The following is a 25,088-nucleotide window of genomic DNA, read 5'->3' on the forward strand; positions in this document are numbered from 1 at the left end:
CCTTCTACAGTATTAATGTTGCTTTTTTGCAGCCAGAGCCAACTTTCCAGCCTTTTCATGAGCCATACCAAGGACAAGTGGAACGTGCCTGTATGTGCCTGCCCGGTACACGACGGAACGCTCGCTGAGGAGGAGGAGGAGGAATAAACGTGTATCTGAAGCTGTCAGCCCTGGGTAAGAGTCCTCATTCCAGGACCCCTTGAGTCCGTCCGGCTTCTTGGGCTCGCTGCACCAGCCAAAGCTGGTCGTCAGGGTCCGAGCTGGACAGTGCTCTCTCCCAGTGCTCAGGGGAGGGGAAAGGCAGGGGGGGTAGGTGGGGGTTCTTATCACAGCCCCACATGACATGGTAGAGGGTACCCGGAGCCTCGCCGAAGCGGCATTGCGAGGAGTACAGGGTGGGGGCCAGAATGTGGGCTCTAGTGGGGTGGGGAAATGTGTTTGTCTGAATGCCTCGGTCGCTGAGCGTGGCTCCCCTAAACAGTGGCGCCAGATTTCCCTCTAGGGTATATTAGTATGAAACTCTATGATCGTATGTGAGGCAAGCTAGTGGACCCGACAAGTGTACCCCCTCATCCCCCCCCCCCCCCCCCAAAAAAAAAAAAAACCCTCGAGGACACTTAAACACTTATAGTGACTTATGATCGAGAAAACATTAACGCCCAATCGTCGAATGGATATGCCGGTATTGTGGGCGCTGCACAGATCCTCTGGCGTCCTAGTGCCTTATACGCGCCGCTGGGTGAAGCAGCGGGTTGGTCAGCACGGGGCATGCGCAAGTCACGTGCCCTCTCATCATCATTGTCACCATACTTTCCCGTTCCGTCTCTGACTTCTATCCGTTACTCTGACTAAGAGCCTTGGCCAACCGCCCTTACCAGGCTTGTTGAGTCCCTGTAAGGGACGGGTACAAAAGCGATGGGCGTGCTGCCGAAAAACTAGCGGCAACTACGACCCAAAACAATGTCAAACTCATTGTACGTCAAGCGGCGGGTGCCGGTTGACGACGTCAGACGACATAGCGAAACGTTAGGCCTAACGTCAGGCGGGCGCATACCCACGCCTTTTTCTCTGTGCTGCGCTCGCAGCCACGCGACACGTGCCAGCGAATGGGGACGCCAGTTCAGCACGTACCCGCGTTCGTAGTGAATATGCGCACGCCTAGTGAATGTGCGCGCCCTGGATCGCAACCAATGTGAACTTAGGAACCGCTACAGACAAAGGACAACGCCGACGCCGGCTGTTTCATGGAACACTTACTGCTCTGGCATTAAAAGAACGCTCACATTGATGCTGTGTTCGCCTAACTGATCGCCCGCGCCCGAGAAATGAGAAGTGGTGAACTGGTGAAAGCACGCAGTGAATGACGCATTTGTACTTATGTGAAGCGATACTCCACACATGCGTTTGGCAAGGAGTCGGACCGCCTACGCGGAACATTGGTGTTTTACAGTGAAGACTCAACATTGGGCTTCAAAAAATGTTTTCTCGCTTCAAACAAACTTTACTCAGATTATTTTATAAAATATCTGGAATACATAGTAGTTGAAGCATATAATGACCCACCTTTTGTGTTTTATCATGGGGAGCCTGGATACCTGATGTTGGTCTGAACCGAAAAAAAAAATGTCTTGTTTGGCAACTTTAGAAGTATTTTCTTGTTCAAAAGTACTTTCTTAATCATCGGAATTTATTTTTAGGATAAACTATAGCCACCGTTGAAAACTGCCAAGAAATTGCTGAAACGTTAGCGGCGCTTCTGCAAAAAAAAAATTCTGAATATATAGATTCTTCCTTTTTTTTTTTTGTCAGCTAACCAAACGCGCAAATTATTACATGGTTCTAATGTGTCTATTTGGGCGCGCTGGGTGCATTTAACAGGAAAACACCTCGGAGCTGAGACTCGGGCATAATTTAAATGTAATATTCTAAATGACATTTTCCATTGCACCTAGTTTCCCAGCTGACTACAACGCTTTCAGCTAACCTTTGCCTCTTCGTGGAAATTCCAAAGAGCGCTTACGTGACCAAAGGTTTTTTTTTTTTTTTTTTCGAGAAAAATACTTTGGTGAAACGTCTCACTGCAACTATATTATTTTTTCTTTTCCCAAGAGAATCGATGGTAGTCGCTTATCAGGTCTGGGGCGGGTTTCGCGTGGTAATGACCCATACTCAAGTGCGATGGCGAGAATCTCGTAAAGGGGGCATGACAATTCGTCAGGGTACTTGAAGAGGCTTAAGTTCTCCGAAAAAAAAAGCGCTAACAGTAGCGTCACCTTTTATTGCCCTTCACCCATTCAATAGTTTATTACCCCAGCCAAAACGCGGCCTCTCTTTACTTTATTTATTTCCTTTCTTCTTTTTATTTTGAGTGCTGCTGTTTTCGAGTGCCTTCATTGTCAAGTGGCCCTCATGCGCAGCAACCTCATGAACGCGTGCCCAGTAACATGGAAGAGATAACAATCCCGTGTGACCCACGCCTAGCGGTGCGTGCTCGATAAGCGATTGACAAGCCCCGCCCTAACGAAGAATATTCTATAGAAGCAGTAACGAATCCGGACTGACCTAACGGTGCGGCCAGAATGGGGGCGGGTTGCCTCTTCGCCCCCCCCCCCCCCCCCCTTACTTCTTTGAATCTGCCCCTGTATACGAGGTCCACGAAAAACTCTTATGCCCCCTCTATTGACAGCTACGGTCGCAACTCATAGGACGCGGTACGCAACTGGTACTAATATTTCGCACGTATTCCTATATGAGATTTCCAGACAGCGGACCGTTGAAGAGCGGTTTAACAGATGACGCTGCTTGGGCGAATATAGATTTTCCTACTAAAAAAATGATCGACATTGATCTGCGCTTTATATTTATTTCATAGCGAAGCAGCGAAAACACCAATGGAAATGGAAATTTTTAATTGAAACTTGGCGATACCTTAATTACGAGCGTATTGGCTGGGGTACTATCCGAACAAGTGCGAGATCGAACGAACGCAAGACACAAAACACGATTATTTTTATTTTGTGGTTTAGCATGCGTCTGAGCTAATTAGAGCGATAAAAATTGGAAGTACTGCAGCTTTATCCCAGCAGACAAACACGGGAATGTGCTTTATTTTGACTCTAATATTATTGCAGATGGTGTGCGCTGATAAGTAATCTGCGCGAAATGCATATCCGAGTGATAAGACGTACAAGCATGACGTCCAAGACTCAACGTCATGTTTTGGTCTCAGAAATGGTTCCTTATTAACTAATCTACACAAGGTCTGAGTCACGTTTTGGTTCTGCAAATGGTACCTGTTATTAAATAATCTGCTTAAGATGCCCATTCGAGTGAGTAAACGTACAGGCTTGAGGTCCAAATGAATGCCCTGACCGGTGCACGACTTTGATAGTGATTCCGTGCACACACACGCACCGGGACGTCCGTTTTCCAACTCTTCGCGCTATAGAACGTCTCGCGCTTTAAAGACATGTGACTTTTTGTTCGCAGACATGAAAAATGCATGAAACCCTAGCCTTATAAGCTTCGCTTAGAAAGGGTATGATCATGACCAAACGGATATAATTTCCTCTTCGCAAGCGATGGAATTTGGGTTCTATGCCCACAGCTTGTAAATATTTATATAACGATTTTGGCAATGCGTTTTATTTACAAGATCTGCAGCTAAAAATACCGATACATGCACGGATGCACGCAGAAAAATTTGAAGGCCTAATAATATTTGGAGCTCCTTCTGCACAACGGTATTGCTGCCATTTCACCGGCGAGCTTGTTAGGACAGCCTTGCTTCAAAAGTTTTGTATGCCGAGAATTGAGCATTCCATCGTCATTAGCTCAATAAGCATACAATTCCCGGCCTGCCGTCACCATTACTGGTGCACCACTTGATGCTCTACACCCTTGGCGGTGAAAATTTGCCACAAGGTATGGACAGTTCGTACGGAAAATAGTAAGGGTTAGGCGACTTTTTGTAACTGCAAAGATGTAGAAAAGAAGCAATCAAGCAGCAAATTTCTTGGTTGAGCTTGCTCGAGTCATCGGCTTGAACGAGTTACATTCGAAAATGTGATGCCCGGAGCCATCACTCCTTTCCACATTCCTCCCACTACTTCAAATTTGTTATATCCCCCAGAGAGCTCTATGCTTCATTATAGTTAAGCGTAGTAGTAATTGGTTGTTCTAAGCTTATATATGTGTAAAAGCGGAATGTCAAAAAAAAAAAGAAGAAGAAGCAAGTTACCTTTCTTGTAGACGTGGTCACCTACCGAGGGCTCTAGGCAAATACATTTCTCCACGGGAATATGGTACATTACTGCTCTTCATACACCCGACTCTTTAAACACACAGTTGTAAATTCTGCCTAGAGCCATGGACACTGTACGACGTGGTGTGGGAAAGCTTGTATACATACACGAACCATTGCCCTAAATATCAACCCTTCAATTCAGTAACGGGAGGGTCGGATGACCAGCTCAAACCCGGATCACCACCAACAGCTAGACCGGGCGCGACAGGCCGTCCAGACACAGAGTTTCCTGGAATATAAGCAGGCCACACAACATGGCGGTCGACCAAACAACTTTGACTGCCTGCTTTAGAAATAAACGTTTATTCCTCCTCCTCCATTCCGCCGCGCTACGTACAACCAGCTACCTTAGCTCCTGTTTTTGTGGTCTGTCCTCCCCTTCGCCCAATTTTTCTTTCAACATTTTGCAAGCAGGTCACCATAATAAAGCAAGTTAACAAGAACATTTTTTTGGTGCTAAAGTGAGCCAACAAAATCAGTTTTCTTTTTTAAAGATGAAAGTTGTGCACAGAAGTCCTCATTTAGGAATTTTCCCAATATTTTCCCGCCTTTCCCACCTGAAGACGCAGGGAATGATCCTTCAAGGCATCAGAATGTTAACATTTCCGCTGCAGGGCAGACCGCGGGGTGCAGGTTCTATTGCTGACGAGGTGGGGATAGTGCCAGACTGATTGGGAAAGTCGGATCCGCGGCATTTTCGTCGCCATTCCAACACAGCGCCATTCGCCCGAGGGTACACAGACGGTCCGCGACATATAGTAACAGTGTAATTACCAGTAGGCCTATAAGCGAAGTCTTATTAACAGTCAATTACGCATGTTATTTCTAAACTAAAGACCCGCCTGGAAGGTGTAATCATCAGTACCGTCAGACTGGGGTGATTTTAGCAGCTTTCCAAAGAGCAACGGACATTAGAGGGAGAGACAGAAATGAGAAAGGGAGACAGGTGGAGAGGGAAGACATCTGGATGGGTGTTGAAGGGCGTGCGTGGAAGGCAGCGCACGGGTAGGGTGGCTAGCACTGGGTGGGGCCCTATGTGTGATGGCCTCGGTACACTTCGGCCTATCTAAGAGCTATACGATTCATGGTCTGTCATACGCTTGGCATATTTCCTGGAAGTACCCGCGGTCTCCGAACCTGCGTTTTCGCTGGTGTAGAGGTACACGATAAGGTGCTCTAGTTTCGCCGATTCATTTCTTGGTATCGAGCCTAATCATGAGTGCCGCTAACGCGTCTGCGAACTGTAACCATCTTCTCGATCATTCTGTGCGGCCTCTAAGCGCCGACCGATAAGGCACGGAGAGTGTTTGTTTATTTTTTTATTCTTTCCACACGGTCGCGACCTTGCTCTAGCTGATTACAACATCCCTGGTGCCAGTATAAGTTACTGTGGAAATGTCCACGTCCATCCGGAATGGAAAAATATTGGACCTTCATATGCCCTTCCCGGTATCAAAAAAAGGCATGACTGTCTCGTATTGCGCATTATCGGATACTTCATTCCAGAGCGATCATTCTACCATGTGCGGTCTTCAACAAAAATAAAAGTATTACGCGATTCAAAAATATACCCTTTGGCGAAATTCTGAGTTGTGTTCGTTTAAAAAATGTCGAAGTTTCAAGTCGTGACGTAGTTCGGGTTGCGGGGCTTATGACATGCGCAGAAACCGACGCTCCGCCTTGCCTGATTTGCGTCACGTATACGGCTCCTCTGCCTTCATCCGATCAGAACTCGCTCAGAGCAAACACGTTCAAACGGACACAACTGACAATCCCGCCACTGGAACTCTTTTTCTCGTTTCTGTCCTTTCCGCCCTTCAAATTTGGTCGGCAGCCATTCGAGGGTGGGTATGCCACCCTATAGTAGCAAGTCCGCATCAAACAGCAACTTCTGTTTAATGTACCAAAGCTGCACCGATATATACCACACGAATCTTATAGTGCAGGGCTCCGGAGTAATTGGTTAAACGCGCGCGTTTAACCAATTACTCCGTCTTGTGCATCCGAATGCCTTATAGTTACTGCAGCCTCGGAGGCCGATAATCTGCACACTTATTTTTATCGTCTGGTAAGCGTGAGCCTATATTAAGACTGGAATGAACAAGCCAGAACTTGTGACAGTATTATAAGGCCATACGCAAACACTTCTGCAACTTTTATTTATCGCCCGTTTTTGCACACAAAGTGTAAGGCTATATTTAGTCCGCAACGGAGAAGCCAGAATTTGATGAAATATTATCAGGTCATAAACAAACACTTCTGCGACTTCAATATATCTCCCCTTTTATATACAAAGTAAATGTGAGGCTATATTAGGGCTGCAACGAAGAAGCCAAAATTTCTTGAAATATTACAGGGCCATGCACAATTACTTCTGCGGCTCTGATGTTCCCCGTGATGTTGCACTCAAAGTGAGTGTGATACTATACGACTGCACTGAAAAGGCCAAAATGTGTTGAGCTATTATAAGACCGTGCACAAACACTTCTCCCACTTTAGTTCATCGCCCGTTCTACGCACAAATTATGTGTGAGGCTAGATTGAGGCTGCAATGCAGAAGCCAGAATTTACCTAAATATTGACCATACACAAACTCCTAATGCTACGCTGACCTTCAACTTAACCTTATCGCCTGTTTTGACCCGGATAAAAAGTATGAGGCTACCTAAATTGCTATTGAAATTGCAGGAAAGGTGAGACATTTCAAATCCATTCACAAACACTTCATACTACACCAAGCATAACTACACAATCATGTCGACCAATTTTGTTGTTTTTATGCTATCGGAGAACAACGTTAGACGTTTCGCCACACTCTCCTGGCAAATGCAACGGTACTATCAAGAGTGTTGCGTGTTATTACGCGTGACGCCTACGCAGCACAAAGTTAAACTCGATAAAACATTTATCGCCTGAACGGCGTGAACCCCAAGAGGCTGCCGCATACGGTCGCCTTGTGTGGGCGACCGGTCTGGTTATAAGCAGTGGAAACTGGAAATAGGGGCTTCAGGTACGCTTGCAATGCCTTGCCTAACACGCGGAGCCTCAACCACCATGGGCGATGTATTGAAAGGCAAAAGCTGCAGGCCCAGGCCGCGCGTTCCTTTTTTAGCCGTATTTCGTTTAATGTATGAGCGTGAGCTCTGCGCCTGTCATATACGCCGGGTGTGCGACGTGTTCCGCGATTTGTATAGTGAATGAGTGGCGTTCGCTTTGTGTACACTGCACAAATTATGACGACACCTTAGAACTCGCCGCTTCATGAGGGCCGGCAAATGCGACCGTACCGTGCGCCTTGCTGCAGTAATAGAGAGGTAAGAAGAGCGGAGAACCGGTCCCAGTACGGTACCCGGTACACCAGCACATGCGCACAACCAGTTTTGTCGCCTCTGCGCACGCGCAGTGGCACCGGTCTCCTACCGGGTACCGTACCGGGACCGGTACTCCGTTCTGCTATAACTGTCTAATGTTTACGCATACGGAACTGCCCCGCTGAATGTTTTATAATATTGTTTTCTTTTCTGCGTGTTTGTACGTGTGTCCAGTTGCTGCATGTCATTGGCAGGAGGAGGACATATTGGCTCAAACAAGCTAGTTTTTCTTAGTCATGTCTTACTTTCTTTTGTTTTTGTTGTACTTATTTATTAGTTTTCATAGTTACGAATCGTCTCTAGCCGAGTGCAACATCCGTGGTGTCAGCGTAAGCAGGGCCTGACTGGGAAGCCGCGTGCGCGTGGAATCCTGTTCACACGATCCCCCAATGAAGAAATTAGGATAAACGTGTGCCTCCAGGTCAGCCATTTCCGTTTTGGCTCAAAGAAGCGTTCATATCCCCAGCATAGGCCTCCCCTACTTACGCCTCCCCTTCTAACGTAATGTGTACATTTGTCTAGCAACTTATACCACCGCCGGACTGGAGAAGTACAGTCCTTGTCAAAATTTTCTAGGCCATGCCAAAGGTTTCCGGGCTCCAAGGAATTCAAAGCAGAAGCTTAACATTTCACTGTGGCTAAATCACTTTATGATAGTAAGAAAGAAAAGCGTTTTCTACAGCTTTCTGGCGTAAAAAGTTTCAGCCTGGCTTAAAAGGTAAGCTTGTACTTTGAATTTTTTTGGCGTGTGCACTTTTGGCATGGCCTAGAAAATTTTGACAAAGACTGCATAGCCGTTCCACGCTCGCTGTCCTTTGGGCTTGGCATAATTTACGGAGTGGCTAAGTAATGGGGGCCTATGTTTATCCTAAATGTTTCCTCGTTCGGGGATTCAGGTAAGTCGAATTGTCATCAAACGACATGTGCCCCTCTTCCAACCTTTTCTTTAATTTTTTAGCACTGCGTCCTTATCATTCAATACCAGTACACTCTACCAGTACTCCGGAGAATGTACGGTAAGCTGAGGCGATCGAATTAGTTACGCCATTGTTGCCAGTGTGGTGGAGCGTTAAAGGGGCCATGAAACAAAATCCAGCGGCGTTCAATTTTAAAGAACTAACTACCGGCTGCGGTGGCTCAGTGGCTAAGGCGTTGTGCTGCTGGGCACGAGGACGCGGGTTCGATTCGCGGCCGCTGCGGCCGCTATTCTGATGGAGGCGAAAAGCAAAAACGCCCATGTGTACGAGGTTTCGGCGCACGTTGGTCAAAATTAATCCGGAGCCCTCCACTACGGCGCGCCTCATAACCGGCGTAGTTTCGGCGCGTTAAACCCCACAGTCAATCAAGATAAACAAGATTCTGTGACGTCATAGCGAAATCGACGGAAAGAGACTGTGAAGTAGCCGCTTAATTTTCTCAATGTCTCCATTATTTGTTTGAAATTTGCAATAAAATAGGTATCATCATTATCGGGACCAATAAGTCTTTTTAAAAATGAACCAGATGGCATCTTTAATGCAGCGAACCTGCTCAGAGAGTGTTTGTAAAGAAGACTTATACTGTCGTTATTACGCTAAGATGAATTCACGTCTTGGGGTCTGTTCGTCTGCGTACTTGGTTTTGTACAGCCTGCAGGAATTGAGATTTCAGGCGCTTAAGACGCTGCAAAATTTGATTGATTGATTGATTGATTGATTGATTGATTGATTGATTGATTGATTGATTGATTGATTGATTGATTGATTGATTGATTGATTGATTGATTGATTGATTGATTGATTGATTGATTGACGACCTGGGGATCTTTAATGTGCGCCCAAATCTTGACATACGTGCGTTTTAGTTTTTCGCCTCAATCAGAAAAGTAACCGCCGCGGCCGGGAATCGAACCTGCGTCCTTGGTCTCAGCAGAACAACGCCTCAGCCACTGAGCCACTGCGGCGGGTTGCAAAATTTGAGCTGTACAAACCACTTGTACCGTTTTAATCAGAACCGGCTCTTTTCTTCATTATAATGATTTCGTTCTATAGGCTGAAAATAATCGTGCAACAATTAGAATTGCCATCACAAGAGTCGCCGCTGTAAACGCTGAATCCAATTATAAAGCGTAACGGAGTTCAAAAACGCGACTAAAACCGTCAAGGTCAGTCACAAAGGCCGTCGAGTATATTCAGTACCCAGAGACACCCGAGCATGTATAGCCTTACGTTTATCGCAAAGCCTAAGAAATATTCAATAAATAACTGAAAGAACTGCTACTTATTTATTTGCATTTAGTTTTCCACTAGTACTACCCGCGAGCGTTTTCCATCACTCATAATATTTGCTATCTGCTTCGCAAACGTAACATACAGAAATGGCTATACTTGCTTCACCTTGAGCAAGCGTCAAGACCGCACCAGAATTACTGCGAGTATATGGAGGCGTTTAAACATTCTTTTGAGCACAAGATCAGTCTAGCTTCCTGCACAATGCGGAGCGTTCTGATCACGTGAACCTATCATACAAATCGCTCTTGAACCATGACATCCTCGATCAAAGAAAAGCCACGTCATGGAGGAAGAGGGCAAAACCGTGACGCACTGGGGACAACACGATCGGCTGTCTTTCTTTCTCTGGTCTTTGTTCGCGTAGCTTTGTGATGTTGAGCATAGCTTTTAGAAAGTATTCGTATACGTGCAGAGACGGTATTCCTGGATCTAGCGTTCTTTTGGCTAGATGATACTTAGATATTAATGAAACACAACTTATAACCCTGTCTCATACAGGACACTTGTATTTTAACTTCTTGCGAGTTGTGTACAGGGAAACCAGCTGCAAGTTCACCTCTGCGCCCACACACACCTTTCTCTTTCAAGCTTTCCCGACAGGCGGAAATACACACACTAGCAAAACTAATTCTGATTTTAACCGCCGACTGGATACGACGAAGGTATCACTGGTGCCCTCATAACATAAAAGGAGTTCCTGCATTACAGCGGCTGTGTTATAATACCTCTTAAAGTGCTCCTCTGTCTTAAGGCGCCTGTCTTAAAGTTTCTAAAGCGTCCGATCAGTTTAGCCGCTGTATACGCGAACGCTTCGGTAACGCTAAAGGGCCACTCACGACTGAGCGGTGGCCTCCTCTAGATAGACTAAATCTAAATTTTTCCCCTCCTCTGATCGAGGTCTTTAATTTCTTCCGCGGGTAAATGGACGGGTAAATGGACGGCCGCTCTTTCGGATGTACTGAAAGCCCACTCTAAAGAATTCCCTCTCACCACCGACTATCCAGCCGTCGACCAACGCCTCAACAACTTGTGGACTGCGAGAAACAGCCTCATGAAGCGTTGGAAGCGCAACAAGACAAATCGGAAGTTGAAATTACGCATTGCGCACCTTACACGGCAAGCTGAAGAATATGCACAATCCTTGAGCCAACACAACTGGATGCAATTCTGCGATCGCTTGCAGGGAACTTTGGGCACCCGTAAAACATGGCACCTAATACGCTCCCTAATGGGAACGAAAGAGACAAAATCGGCCACTGAACAGCGCATACACCGCCTTATACACAACCACCCAGGCACCGAGCAAGACTTAATTGACACCTTAGAAAAGAAATTCGCACGTGACCCGTCACAACCTTCTCCTCAATATCCGGTGTACTCGGGCAGCCACAATGCCGCCCTTGACACACCCTTCACCATGCAAGAACTCGAAGCCGAACTGAGTAAACTCATCCGCAACACTACGCCGGGACACGACCACATCCCCAATAAGCTCCTCCGCAATCTGAACGACTTGGCTCTTGAGAATCTCCTCCAATACATCAATGACCACTGGGCCCGCGGCACGCTCCCACCACAGTGGCGCCATGCCGACATCACACTTATTCCAAAACCTCACAAATCCGTCTCCCTTTCAAACCTACGTCCTATTTCTCTTACCTCGTGCGTCGGTAAGCTCATGGAACATTTGGTTCACACTCGCTTGACTGACTATATAGAAGACAACGCATTACTACCAAATACCATGTACGGCTTTAGAACACATCTGTCCACTCAAGATATTCTACTTCAGCTAAAGGAAGACATCATCCTTCGTATTCCTAAAAATCACAAATACTGCATTCTTGCTTTGGATATCAAAGGAGCATTCGATAACGTCACTCACGACGCCATCCTACAAGGCCTCGCCACGCTCAACCCCGGTTCGAACACCTACAACTACGTTAAGGCGTTTCTAACAGAGCGCACGGCGACAGTGGGACTTGGACACCTACGCTCACCTAAGTTTACCGCTATTCCACGTGGTACCCCACAGGGGTCTGTCATTTCCCCACTCCTTTTCAACATCGCTATCAAAGATCTATCTGCGCAACTCTCTGCCATACCGGACCTGAAGCATGCTTTGTACGCAGATGATTTAACTTTATGGACTACCACAGGATCCATCGGAGACCAGCAAGAAGCCCTTCAAACAGCTGTTGATTATACATGCAGGTACTTACAGGAACGCGGTCTTACATGCGCACCAGAGAAATCGGCCCTCCTTACCCTTCAACAACGCACAAAGGACAGAAGAATCTCCCCAGTACCAGACCCTAAACTCCATATTCAAAACTTCCCCATTCCAACTGTTACCCACTTGCGCATACTGGGACTCACCATCCCACAGGACGGATCGGGCTCCCATACAATCCTACAACTTCAACGCACCATGACTCATATAACCCAATTAATTCGCCGTATCACGCACAAACGAACCGGACTGAAAGAACCAGACCTCATCCGACTCATTCAAGCCGTGCTTATCAGCCGTGTTACGTACGGTACGCCTTACCTGTCCCTCAAGCCAGCCGAACGGCGAAAGCTAAATATTCTTATCCGACAAACATACAAGACGGCCCTCGGACTTCCTACATGCACATCGAACGCCAAGCTGTTGCAACTGGGCTTACACAACACCTGGGAAGAGCTCTGTGAGGCACAACGCACTTCACAACTCCAACGGCTCCAACTCACTAGTGCTGGACGTGCGACCCTAGTGCGCCTTGGATATCCACCGCCTCCGGTCTCCAGATGCAGAGTACGTGTTCCACTGTCTATACGGAAGCACATCCGCGTTACCCCAATTCCTAGAAATATGCATCCTACTTATCACATTGGAAGACGAAGGGCCCGCGCCAACTATCTTCAGGCACAATTTCAAAATCAAAAGGAGGTGCTGTACACAGATGCCTCTCCCTACATCACCAAAAACGCCTATGCGATTTCAGTTGTAAATAATACACTTCGGACCGTAGCCACAGCCACTGTCCTCACCACGGACACCGCCATTGCAGAGGAAGCAGCAATAGCCGTGGCAGCCACCACAACACAGAGCGACTACGTTACGATACTGACCGATTCTCAAGAGGCTTGCCGCAACTTTCTGCGAGGCACTCTCTCCCCAGCAACCCTCAGTATACTCAAAACCAAAACTCACCTACCTGACCTCTGCATTATCTGGGCACCAAGTCATTCAGGCGTAGTCGGCAATGAAGCGGCGCATACCGCGGCTCGAGAAGCAGTACACCGGGCCATTGCGGACAGCCACAACCCTATGCCAACCACCCCCCCTAACTATACGCCCCAACCCCTGCTAACATACAACGACATCCTCTCTCACTACCGACTATCCCGCCAACAGTTTCCTCCCCCACATAAGCAACTGACCAAAGAGGAAGGAGTTATACTTCGTCAGCTTCAAACTAACACCTTTCCCCACAACACGCTCTGGCACAAAATATTCCCCACCCAATTCTCCCCTCAGTGCATCTTCTGCCCCACATCAGGAACACTATACCACATAGTGTGGGAATGCCCGAACGTCCCAGACCTCCCTCCCAATCCCAACCCTACCCCTTCACAGTGGGCGGCGGCGCTGACCAGCTCCGACCCCTGCTCCCAGCTTCGGCTGGTGAATAGGGCCCGGAAGGCCGGCTACAGCCAGGGAGTCCTGGACTGAGGACACCCCTCACTGCTCCGGAGTGACTGCACTCAACGGATGAGACAAATAAAGTTTTTTCCTCCTCCTCCTCCTCCCTCCTCTGATTACCCTGTCTCTTAGAAACTCGTAGTCCCCTTCCGGAAGGCAGACTGACGGACAAATAAATCCCGAATCGCGAGAGGAATGCGGTCCAGAAGCAATAGAACCATTGAAAAAAGACCTTGTGTGTGTTGACTCACTGGTACCGTTGTCCTGCACTTCAATTATTTGACATGAAAAAGACAGCTTTGGTGCAAAAATCAAGTGCAAGTCTTTTTTTAAGCAAGTGCGTTGTGCGGATTTTTTTTTATGATGCGAACGTGTGAACACGGATACATCCCTCGTATCACCAGACAATGAAAGCGGTTCGAACTGCAGCATTATAGCTGTCCTCCAGCTTCGGACTGTTCAAGCGCTCTTTGGCAATACCCTGATAACTCTGCATCTGTGTGTAGAATTTTTAAGCGAGAGTTTTCGTATTGGGACCAACGGCGCTCTGTAAAAGCAAACAAACAAACAAAACAATGCATTTCCCCGTAGACCGGTTGGTTCAACGAAAAGCTCTGACAAGATCTCTAGTCACACAGCGCGTGCGTGAAGCCGAGCTTTCGTTGTGTAAAAACGGTTACTTAAAAATCGCAAAACAGGAACGGTTCTATATAAGACAATACACGCATTTTTCACGAAGAAGGAGCACAATAATATAAGACAATACACGCATTTATCATGAAGAAAAAGTACAATAGTATACGTTTATCTCATAAACCACGTGTCAGTACACATTTAGATCGTTTGTAGATGCGTTTACTTAGTGCGCGAAAAGTCACCGCATGGACTCGTTCTTCATTTGCGATTTGGGTCTTTGAAAGTTTGACGGTCGATTGGACGCACTTTTACCTTTCGCGCTTCTATCAACTTCATTTAGGACGGGATGGTAAATTTTTCCCCCGCACGTGAGCTGTGTAATGTCGGTTGGGAGCACCTCTTCAAAAGCCGCTTTATAGAACATCGGCTCTTTGTGCAATGTGACACCATCGGTACCGAAAAAAAAGTGCCGATAGGAGTGGTCTGAGGTAATACGTTGAAAGGAAGTTACGATTTCTCGTCTTAGCAGGCAAAGGTAGAACCCTCGTCAGATCTAAGTCATCGGTGCAGGAAATTGACTTCGTTATAGGCGGGCATGATGTGTTTTCAATTACCGTGAAAAACCTCGAGTAAAGGGAACATTCGAATAAAGCTATCTCATTATAACAAGGGTTTGCTGTACTAAAAATTACGTCCTCCAAAAGTAAAAAAATAAGTCTAGGCTTCTAATCTACGTATACTTTATAAATACGCAAGGCATGGCGACACAGATGACAACAATCCTAGCCCACGCGCGAGCCACCTGATTGGCTCTTTTTCCCACTTAGCCTCAACTACTGCGATCAAACTCACGTGAGAATACGAGTACGAGAGCGTTTAAATTTCGTCTACGGACACCTTTTTCGTCAAGCGCACAACGTGCAACACCACCGCCGCCACACCGCGAGCCGAGTACTCACCAAATGCCGCGGAATAGACGCCGGCAACCAGCACCGCCAGGCACAGCAACCGGATGGACATAGACGATTGGAGACACATCCTCGAGGTCATGGCGCTCTGCTCCGGCGCTCAGCGAGTTCTTGCGGCTGCTCGCCCCTTCCCGCCTCTTTTAAGCAGCTGCCAACGACAGGTCGCCCTGTCCATTACCATTATTACGCAGGTACTTGGAACGTCACTCGGTGGCCATCGAAGCGAGATCGGCCGCTCAGCCAAGCGGCCTTACCAAGATGGACGCGAACGGCCCGCGTGAGAGTCAACAACTGGACGTCGGATCACGCCAAGTAGTTCGTCGGCGCTGAAACCGCCATCTTAGCCTGATGAAAGGGCGCTTTTACTTGCGCGCGAACAAACACTGGCATGTTCCTGCCTGACCCGTTAGCGGGGCTTGCCGCTGCAGCGTATGGGCGACCGGCGTATTATAATAATGAATTGCGAGTCAACAGCCCGTCGTTGTGTACATGCACGACATGAGAACGAGACAGTCTTGAGGCGCGCTACGATCTGCAGTAAAAAAAAAAAAAAAAAAAAAAAAAAAAAAAAAAAAACGAAAGAGTATACGTCTGGTAGGCCCTCCGAAAAAAAAATAAAAATAAAGAGTGAGCCTCCCTTTTTCGTGTGGTATAGTAGGAGAGAGATTTAGGTTCTGCAGCGCTCGATAAATCCGTGTGGGTGTGTAACCTCGGTCACCGGCGTTCCTTAATTAGATGGGATATGTGTGTGCTGTGTTGTTGCGGTCGAATCGATGTGCGCCCACGGAGTGCCGTAAACTGCCCGCTGTTATTGTGGCAACGAGAGAAGCGATTGGGGGGTCTTATTATAGCAGAGCGATATCTGTGCGCACTTTTTTATAAGTGTACGATGTGTAGCTCGCCATTGCAGATGCTATAAATATAATAGCGCAATTTTTCAGGGGACTTTTTTTTCACGATCACTGTTACAGCTATAGCCTCTGAAATGACTTGTCCATGATGACCGCCTTAAAGCTGGGAGCAATAAACAAAATAAAATTCAGACCTGCCTGCGCTGTGAAGCCGCTGTAAGTTCGGTGCTCTGGATTATTTCCGTTTTTTTTTTTTTTTTTTGACGAGACCTTAAAAACTACGAGCAACACGAATTTCGTACAGCCCCCATACCCATATCCCCGATCCCCTCGGCCCGGGTTGAAGCTGAAGGATTCGTGGCCACAGGTCGGCATGCATATGTCGCGAGCGTAACTCTTGTTCCACGTTTTCGAGGTTACACTACAAAATGCCGCAGCTAGCCTCTTGCATTAATGAACCGCAAGCAAAATTATGCTTCCACTGGTATTGTACGTCTCCTGCGCTCCGTCCTTGTTGGCGTACTTGCGGTCGGTGCACCCGATAAACCGTCGGTACACCCGACGTCTAAGCGGTTTTCATCCAGAAATACGATGGGAGTCACTCCGACACCTAGCTCTTTTTAAGGCTTCTTCAGATACGCTTTGGAGCCACTATAGAGGCGCGCTTGCATAGAACCACGAAAGGCTCGCTATCGTTTCGTGGTTTTTGTGTTTTATATCTGTTGTTGATTTTTTATTCAAATGAAATCAGGAGCGAAGGGTGCAGTGTGTAGTGTACTGTACTCGATCACGGGGTACACCTGCATACAAAGCAGTGCGGGAGATGGAGTTAGAGAGCAGAACAGGGTGATAGGGGAGGCAGAAAGACTGCAGGGCCACCATTCCAGCAAGTTGAGGAAGTGGCGGAAGGCCTCCCGGAGGATGAAGTCTGGGCCCTCTGGGAACAGGGTCTCTAGGCTTGTGTTGGGGAGCCCCAGGTTTTGGTAGGCAGCCTGAAGGTCGCTCCTTTGGCCACCGTGGAGCGCGGTGGAGGCAGGAGCGCAGCAAGGGTTCCAGCTTCTCCTGTTCAGGGCAGTCGGCACAGGCGGGCGACTCCCTGCGTCCTTGCCGATGTAGCCGGACCGCCGTGTCGCAGAAGTTCAGCCGCAGCCGAGGCATGGACCGAGCGGCCCTCTAAATCAGGCGGGCAGTGTGTTCGGCCTGTGCTCTGACGGCCCTTTGGTCAAAGTGCATGGCCTCGACCTCGCGGGCCAGGACGGTGAGGGTTGCATCGGATGCCCGAATGCGCAAGGCCGAAGCGGATTGGCGAAGCGAACTATGTCCAGCGGAATTGAGGACGAAGCCCTTCGCGTTTCATGCGTTCAGTCACGCATTATGCTTTCGCATTCTGAAGGCCCAGCCACATAGACGTGTAATACCGACGTAGCTCGGTGGTGCTGAAGTCCTCGGTCTTTGCTCGGACCGTCGAATAGTAACTTTGTTGCGACGTAGTCGGTCATAGTCGGTGATTTCAATGTGAATTAGTCGGGGCCGAAGACGGAGTGGTTGATGTGTTTCGGGTTGGATACATTTGGCTGACGATGTTACACCAATCCGGCTCAACCGACCTCCGAGAGACGTACGTGCATGTATTTGATATTATCCAAGAGCGTGCTAGGAATTCAGTGTGTGCTGATCAGTGTGTATCATAGCGACAAGGCCATAGTGACCGCCGTTACTAAATAACAATGAATTTATAGCTTTTCTGGTCATCCACATTCAAAGGGTGGAATGGCCTCGGACTTTTTTTGGCCTCCGGCATGTAAGGCTTTTGCTTATTAAAGGGACCCTGCAACACTTTTTTTTTTACTTTTTATGTCCAGATGCTTTCAGCACGTAGTCAACAACCTCACTCAGTACTTAGAATAAAAGGTCCCAAAGAACCTCAGCCAAAAATTACTGCTCTATGCCCATCAGATAACGTAGAAACTTGTTCAAAAAAAATTTCTCTTTCCTGGTCTTGGCATTCTTCGAGCTCTCGAATTACGTCATTACAGCGGTGTTGCGGCTATTGGCCGGCTTTCCTTCAGTAGCAGCGCTGAACGCACCCGACAGCCACTTTAAAATATGCCACAAAAGCAAAGCAGAAACTGAAGGCACATCTGCCCCTACGAGAGAATCATGCAGTGCCATTCCGGGCTGGCGACACCTGTAGCTTTCGCAGTGCTTCCAGACGTGGAGGAAAGAGTGAAAGTGTTTATCGGCGGTGTTGCAAAGTCCCTTTAAATGGTGGTAACCTTAGTCCTCATTCATGCTGCAGCCAGTGAACACACTATTCATTTAGATATTTTTATTACAAACCGGGGACCACAGTTCGGACCAAGAAAGAGGGCAGGATACAGAACAAAATATACGCAACAAATACTCAGGTGTAATTCAGCTTTGAAAGGACGTGATGCCGTTTACTTGTTCCATTCGATATTTAACGCAAAAAATGTCATTTTTACAGTTCCCGCTTTCGAAAAATACGAAGTTCATTAGGTTGGTGCAGCTCTTGCAGGCCTGGTCATCAACGAGGTTATGAGTATGGGGAAGGATCAGGTGAAAGTCCGCAATAACGAAGGCTAAAGAATAAATAGGCGCTAAGTTTTCCTTCGTTGCTGAAAGGAAGTGGATGCTATTAACCGTTTCATTTATCACTTTGTACACCCCTTCCAGATTCAGTTTTCGAAAGAGGATAAAATTCGCTATGTTCCGAAATACAATCGTTGCTATCACTGCTGTCCTTCTTTCACCACGCGCGTCCTACGTGTACGTTCAAGCTGGCAAGCCAAAGAGCAGTAAACGCCAGCAAGCTCGGATTCATGTCATTGCGCCATTATACAATGGCGTCGCAGCTTGCGGGTCGATTTCTTGGCGCAATTGCTGTCATGCGCGGCAGTGCTATTTGCGAAACTGACAGAATGGAGGCCTTGCTTAGACCATGGCTCTTTTAACGCGAAAGCGTTATATGCTCATTCTGCGATTTTTCGCGGGCGCTAGCCATCCGCAGCTATTAGCGGTGCTCACCGGCCATGCCCACCGGGCGTCTGCGGAAATACGTCATTAGAGAGTTTTAGCAGTACGTTCGTTACGTTCGTTACGTTGGTTACGTTGCTACCGGGTTTACCGGGACCCGACTGCGCATGCGCGCGTCCGTACCGGGTTCTTTCCGTAGAGTGAGACGGAAAACGTGTTTTAGCACTCCGTAGCGTCGTACCGTTCGTTCCGTGTGACGGCTGATTAGCCGAGTAGTTGCAAAAATCCACACGCTAAAAATACGTAAATAAACAACGCAGTTTCCCCTAAAGCATTGCAAATCTAAAATAAATCGCGCTCGGCCGGACGCATTGTGAGGCAGGGGCTGCGGTGGCGGCGACGGCACCAGAGCGAGCGCAGGTGACGACATGGTCGCGCGCCGTTCACGTGGAGGAATGGCCTTGGCCTTGCCCGACTGAAGCGCTAGACACATGTACAATTGGTACACGCGATTCGTATGCGACTGATCGTTACGACTGTCACCACGACTAGTCGTACGCGTGAATTTGAGACACATGGCCCGATGCGGGTGTGCGATGCCTCGTCGGCGCCGCTCCGCCCACTGTTTTTGCACCATGGTCAACTACGACGATCGCTGAGCTGAATTTGTAGATTCCGCGGGTTTGTACGCAAGAAATGGATAAAGCAGGCAATCGTGAAGCGTTTTCTGCATCGGAAACAGTCCGCGCACACGCCGGTCGCGCCTGCCAGCTCGCCACACTCAGCGGCTCGAACCGGCGCAGACCACGGTAGCAACCGCTTGTCGCTGTTCTTCCGAATCAATCTGATCACTAAAACGAAGTTCCACCTGCGAGAAAGTAGGTGTTAGTGTGGTGAAAAATTGTGCTAGGGATTGTTCTCAGGGCTTATTTTAAAAGCGGCGATCAGATATATCTGCCGCGATGCGCATTTGCTGACCGGCCGTGGATGCCGCGGCGCGCGGTGCGGCGAGCGACCGAGAGATGGCGATACCTGCCTCAGAAGCATCGAAACAGGCTACGCAGATGTCTCGGTCACCGATCGCTCACGGCAGTTGTAGCTCAAATAAAGTTTCACATGCGAGAAAGGGGATGATAGTGAGGTGAAAAGTTGTGTTACGGATTGTCATTCGCAGTTGCACAGATAGCGGCGATCAAATATTTGCCAGGACGCTAAGCCTAAAGTTTCCAACACCCGAGCAAGCCGGTTGCGGGCTCCGGATACGGTAACACGGAAGCAGAGTGCCGGGAGAGACGCCGGCCGCGTACGGAACAAATGGCGCATGCGCAGTCGGGTCCCGGTAAATCCGGTAGCAACGTAACGAACGGAACGGCCGGAGCATACGTACTGCTAAAACCGGAAACGACTACGGCGGCGAGCGGTCGCCTGAAACCGGAAACGGCGTAGCGACAAGTGGTGTGTGTAAAGGAATAGGAGGACTGGTAGATTTACTAACGATACCGCGGCGGAAAAGAGAGATGGGATACCTGACCTTACCAAGCGCTGAGTTCGTTCTTCCCCTGTCGGTGATCCCGCCAATGAGTCAATGTTTTCGCGCGCAGCACGTTGCACTGATGTTTGCCAGCTAAGCAGCAGCGCCATTTCACTTAATTGCGACGCACTTAATTGCGAACTGCACAAAACGTTGGCACGGACATGATGCGTCAGGCCGTGGGTGATAGCCTGTCAAGAAATTGTCGCTCGTTTATCGAAGCCCTGACGTGCATTGCCGACAGATGTAACAAAAAAGGATCGGTGCCATTCCACTCTGTGAAGGTGGATACCAGCGGAGCTATTTGCTTGTTATTAACGCGAAGCTGTCCATGACTCACTGATGGCGTATGTCGCGCCGAGAACGCACTGCAGTAAAGCTAACTTTCTCTGAGGATGGTGATGATCGTGCAAGCGCCTCAAGGGGAAAAAAAGCGCTTTCCGTAGTCGGAATAAAACCTGGGTCCCTCGGGTGATGAATCCGACGACTGTCCGATTACGCCATCTCGACAATCATGCAACCGTCTGTCTAACGACGACGATGGTTGAACGCGAAGCATTCTTTGTGCGAAATCAAATGGCGAAGGGTCAGAGTCAAAGCTCAACGTGTCGATGTCCCAACTCGCACGACAACCAAGGAATACATCGCGAGAAAGCTTCGCGTTCAACCATCGTCGTCGTTAGAAGGACTGGTACATGATTTTGATTAGCTCCAAACTCCCGATCAAACCGCGCCGGGCAAGCGTTCAGCGGGATTGTGAGTAGGCTTCACTGTGCAACACCACATGCGGAAAAGCCAGCTTACAAAAACCAAGCTTACACAGATTTCTTTTTAGGGGCGAAGCTCCTAAAGCCATGGGTCTGTCCATCCCTTGTGTCTCGTGGTACGTGACCGCCGCATGCTTTCGGAGATGTCGCAAAGTGGGCCGCGTTGCACGCGCAAGAACCGGCTGCAACCGGCAGCGCAAACTCGGCACCGGGAGCGCGAGCTTGTCTGTGTTCGCCAACGGAGGCGCGAGCGCACGTGCACTGCGAGGGGGAGATCACGCAAGAGATCACGCCACGAACGCAGGCAGTCGTTCTCGGAGATCGAACGAGACGCAAGGACCTTTGCTTGTTTCCTCTCGTCTTGTTCGGGCACAAGTTCGCCCTAAATAAAAGTTCTTTCTTTACCGTTGTGTCCCATCCTACGTGACAAATTGTGGTGGAGGTGCGGGGTAGTCCTCGATGGCGCGGGGTCTTTCACCAGGTCTGGGCCTGGGAGCATTGACTCCGAAAATAAAAGTTGATTTGTACAATGTACGCACACAGTCTTACGTCTTTCTTAATGATTTAATGGGCGAACTTTCACGGGAGAGTTACGGTTACCGATGATCTCCCCCTCTCGAGTTTCGCCCCACTTATCATCATTCATTCCGTGGATATGGCGTGATTTTTTCTTCTTTCTGCACTGTTGACCATTATGTCTGCCGCGTCTCAGTTCCACCAGATTCCAGACCAACTTAAGCTCCCGAATTAAAACACTGCATTCGGTACGCAACAGCGAAAAGCAGCGAATGATCTGGGATATTCGCAACTGGCTGACGATGATGGATGGATAGATGTCATGAATGACAAAAAAATAATTCAGCATCTATCTAGCTGTGCACGTGGTCACGGGTCATATGCGAGTATGTAGCATGGGTCTGGGATAGTTGTATTGTTAACACCAGGTGGCCATATCCAACCAGCCAGAGAATTAATAATCGGCCTTGTCGTTTTTAGCCAGCCTGTCATGGGCGCGGCCAGTATGGGTTTGAAGCAGCATGGCATCTTTCTTTTTTTGCATTGCCGTTTTCAGTTGATGCAAAATGTACAACCCGGCAATAAGTGTACCTCACCACCAACAATGTATGGATAGAGGCAACTTTACTGATAGCCTGCAGATGATGATGATGATCAGTGACTCTCCCTTTGAATCGGGGCGTCGGTTGTCAGCAAATGACTTGCCTGTTTTATTCCACTTGCTTGACCTACTCCTAGCTAACCTAATAGATTTGCTTCCTCCCCCCATGTCCCCCTCACCCGTGTTTTAAGCTCTCATCGCTCCCACCCCTTTTTTTCTCCCCCCGCTGCTCTAAATTCTCATCCGTATGATTACTCTGCCTGCATACCCATCCCTTCCTCACTTTTCTTTTACCACAATTCCAGTAGCCTCTTCGTCACCTGAAGTTGAGGTTCCCCCTCTCCCCAAATCCCAAATCCTCCGCCAACGTCGTTGCCTCTTCACCCCGTGGTGGTCGTATCTCTATGCAGCCCGACATCCCGATTAATGCCGCAGCATGCACGTTTCATCCTGCTGCCTGTAGATGTATGCCCGGGTACTCAGGCACCCCGCCCGTGCTTCGAAGAGCAATGCACTGCCTCTCGCTGATCGACGCGGGCCTCTACGTCATCCTGGCTGGGTCTTCTACTCGGCATCGGCTTCTGCTACTCTCGCGGTTCGTCACCCGTAAAGGCACCTTTTCGTCGTTTTCGCTTGGCGTCGCCGTCTGCCTTGCAAGAGCCTCCAGGACCTGCTGGACGGCCCACGATTGTTTTCTTGGTCGTAACTCGCCATCGCTGCTTCTAGCCTCGACGGCGGTCTTCCTCTTCTTGTTAACGCTCGCTCTGGAAACTTGATGCAGTCCCACAACACGTGCACGAAGTCCGCCCTCCACCGCTGGCATGCCCGGCACGTGCCGGTCGCGTAGGCTTCTGGATATGTGTGCTTTATCAGGACCGAAATAGGTAGCGACCCTGACTGCAGCTGTTGTAACAACACTGCATCTGCATGGCTCAGCCCCGGGTGGGGGGCGGGAGAGTCCTTCGAGCCAGGCGGTGGAACTTCGCGACTTCGTTATAGTCTGTCGTGCGGTCCTTGACTCCACACCACTCCGGACGTTTGGCTGCGGCGGCGCGGTTGGTTAGCGCTCGCGCCAACAAAGAATCATGGCCAGAGTTGTATAGCTGCTTCTTCGGAAGCAGTGGGCTGTAGGCCCGATCCTTAAAACTTGGGTACTATCAAATGAATTTTATTAATGCCACTAGAATTCTTAGCAATGTTGCCTCCTACCATGCCATTTCTGTTTTAAACGTCGTAAAAAGTGGACAGGAGAGAATAATGATGGTGGGAGTGGGGAGTTGGCGGAGAGGGAAGCAGGTTAGACTTTCCTGCATAACAAATAACTGCCACCACCAGTAAACGTTAGTAACTTTCGGTAAACATCCCCCAAAGTATGGGTTCTGCCTCAATTTTTTCTAGCTCCGTGATAACCGCGTTCCCATGCATGCGTGCACACGGATATTTGAGGACGAGTTGTGTAGTAGTAGAGGCGTTTCATGCCTGGTACAACTAATATTTTAGACAATCCTTAGGCTGTTCTGTTGCCCTGGAATGTCCCATGCCTTCCTCACTTTTCCTCCACCACCATTCCAGTCACCTCTTCATTACCTGAAGTTGAGGTTCCCCCTCTCCCCAAATCTTCGGTGCCTTCGAGCCCAGCTCATGGCGGAGCGCTTGTTGAACACTGAGGCAACTTGTAAACATTGCAGGATTACTAGTGCAAATTGTAGTCTGGAGTCTCCAGGCCATGTTTCGACCACTCTCGCTGCGTTTACGCGACTTTGTTCAGTAGAAAAATCAATTTGAAAATGCTGTCCTCCCATCTGCATCCTCCTTGCCAATTCCCTATGACGTTTCATATGACGCTGATGATGATTGATGATTGCTATTGGTTTCCCCTTTGTAGCGGGGTGATGAATATACCCATGTTTTACGCTCTTGGTTTAATACTAGCGCTGCTTAGGGCAGGCACAAAAAGCTTATTAGGCACAAAATACTTTTTTTTTCCTGTTACAGGTGGTAACTGTCCTAGGCAATAAATATTCCCCTCTCTGCTTTTCGTCCACCAGCATTCTAATCTTCTTTTCATCCCCTCGACAGCCTTAAAGTTGACTTCCTCTGATACCCTTAAATCCTAGGGCTTCTGGAAGCCAAATATTCCCTTCATGTAGATTTGGATGGATATCCTCACATTCTAACACATTCTAACACTACATCAAAACAATATGGCTTGGCTTGACTGCGCTCTGCACGGCTCGCCGACTCCAACAGTAGGGTCCCTAGAAATATGTGCTAGTCTGCCGTCCGCCAGCCGCGAAGGGGGCTCCTCCGTGATGCATGCAGCGGCGGCGCTGCAGTCAATCGGAGCGCGGTGGCCGGCCGGCGCGATGGGCAGCGGCGGACGGCGCTCTGCCGTGCCGCTGCTGCCTTCGTAGTTCTGCCCTATTTCTGGGCGGGTTCAGCCCATTTTAACTGCCCCTTTTCGAACCCTATCCGTTTCTGTCGACAAACCAGATTAGCCAAATAAGTTGGTTCTTACCAGTACGAAGTGTTTTAACCGGAGCGTGAAGTGACAGGAGTACGTTTTCGCGTATTATGAAGGAT

At 48.6% G+C, this 25,088-nt stretch overlaps 1 protein-coding gene and 1 long non-coding RNA gene across 4 annotated transcripts in view; one reads left to right on the top strand and one right to left on the bottom strand.

Annotated features, from left to right (window-relative positions):
* LOC144178882 (uncharacterized) overlaps positions 1–135 on the top strand; it is a 31,480-nt gene extending 31,345 nt beyond the window's left edge. The window contains exon 3 of the long non-coding RNA XR_013324083.1: positions 33–135. This is a non-coding gene — a long non-coding RNA (uncharacterized LOC144178882). The remainder of the gene's footprint in view (positions 1–32) is intronic.
* Positions 1–15,436, bottom strand: part of Ccha2 (neuropeptide CCHamide-2) — a 30,000-nt gene extending 14,564 nt beyond the window's left edge. Inside the window, exon 1 of one of the 3 annotated variants that reach the window (XM_077707032.1) lies at positions 15,234–15,436. In XM_077707032.1, coding sequence (XP_077563158.1) covers positions 15,234–15,324 — 91 coding nt within the window. In that variant the 5' untranslated portion in view covers positions 15,325–15,436. The remainder of the gene's footprint in view (positions 1–15,233) is intronic. The other 2 variants (XM_077707033.1, XM_077707034.1) reach the window with 2 other exon arrangements.
* Between the last annotated feature and the right edge of the window lie 9,652 nt (positions 15,437–25,088).

The sequence above is a fragment of the Haemaphysalis longicornis genome, unplaced genomic scaffold (assembly GCF_048455015.1).
Source record: "Haemaphysalis longicornis isolate Haplotype H1 unplaced genomic scaffold, Haemaphysalis longicornis Haplotype H1 scaffold_4, whole genome shotgun sequence".
NCBI classification, from domain to species: Eukaryota; Metazoa; Arthropoda; class Arachnida; order Ixodida; family Ixodidae; genus Haemaphysalis; species Haemaphysalis longicornis.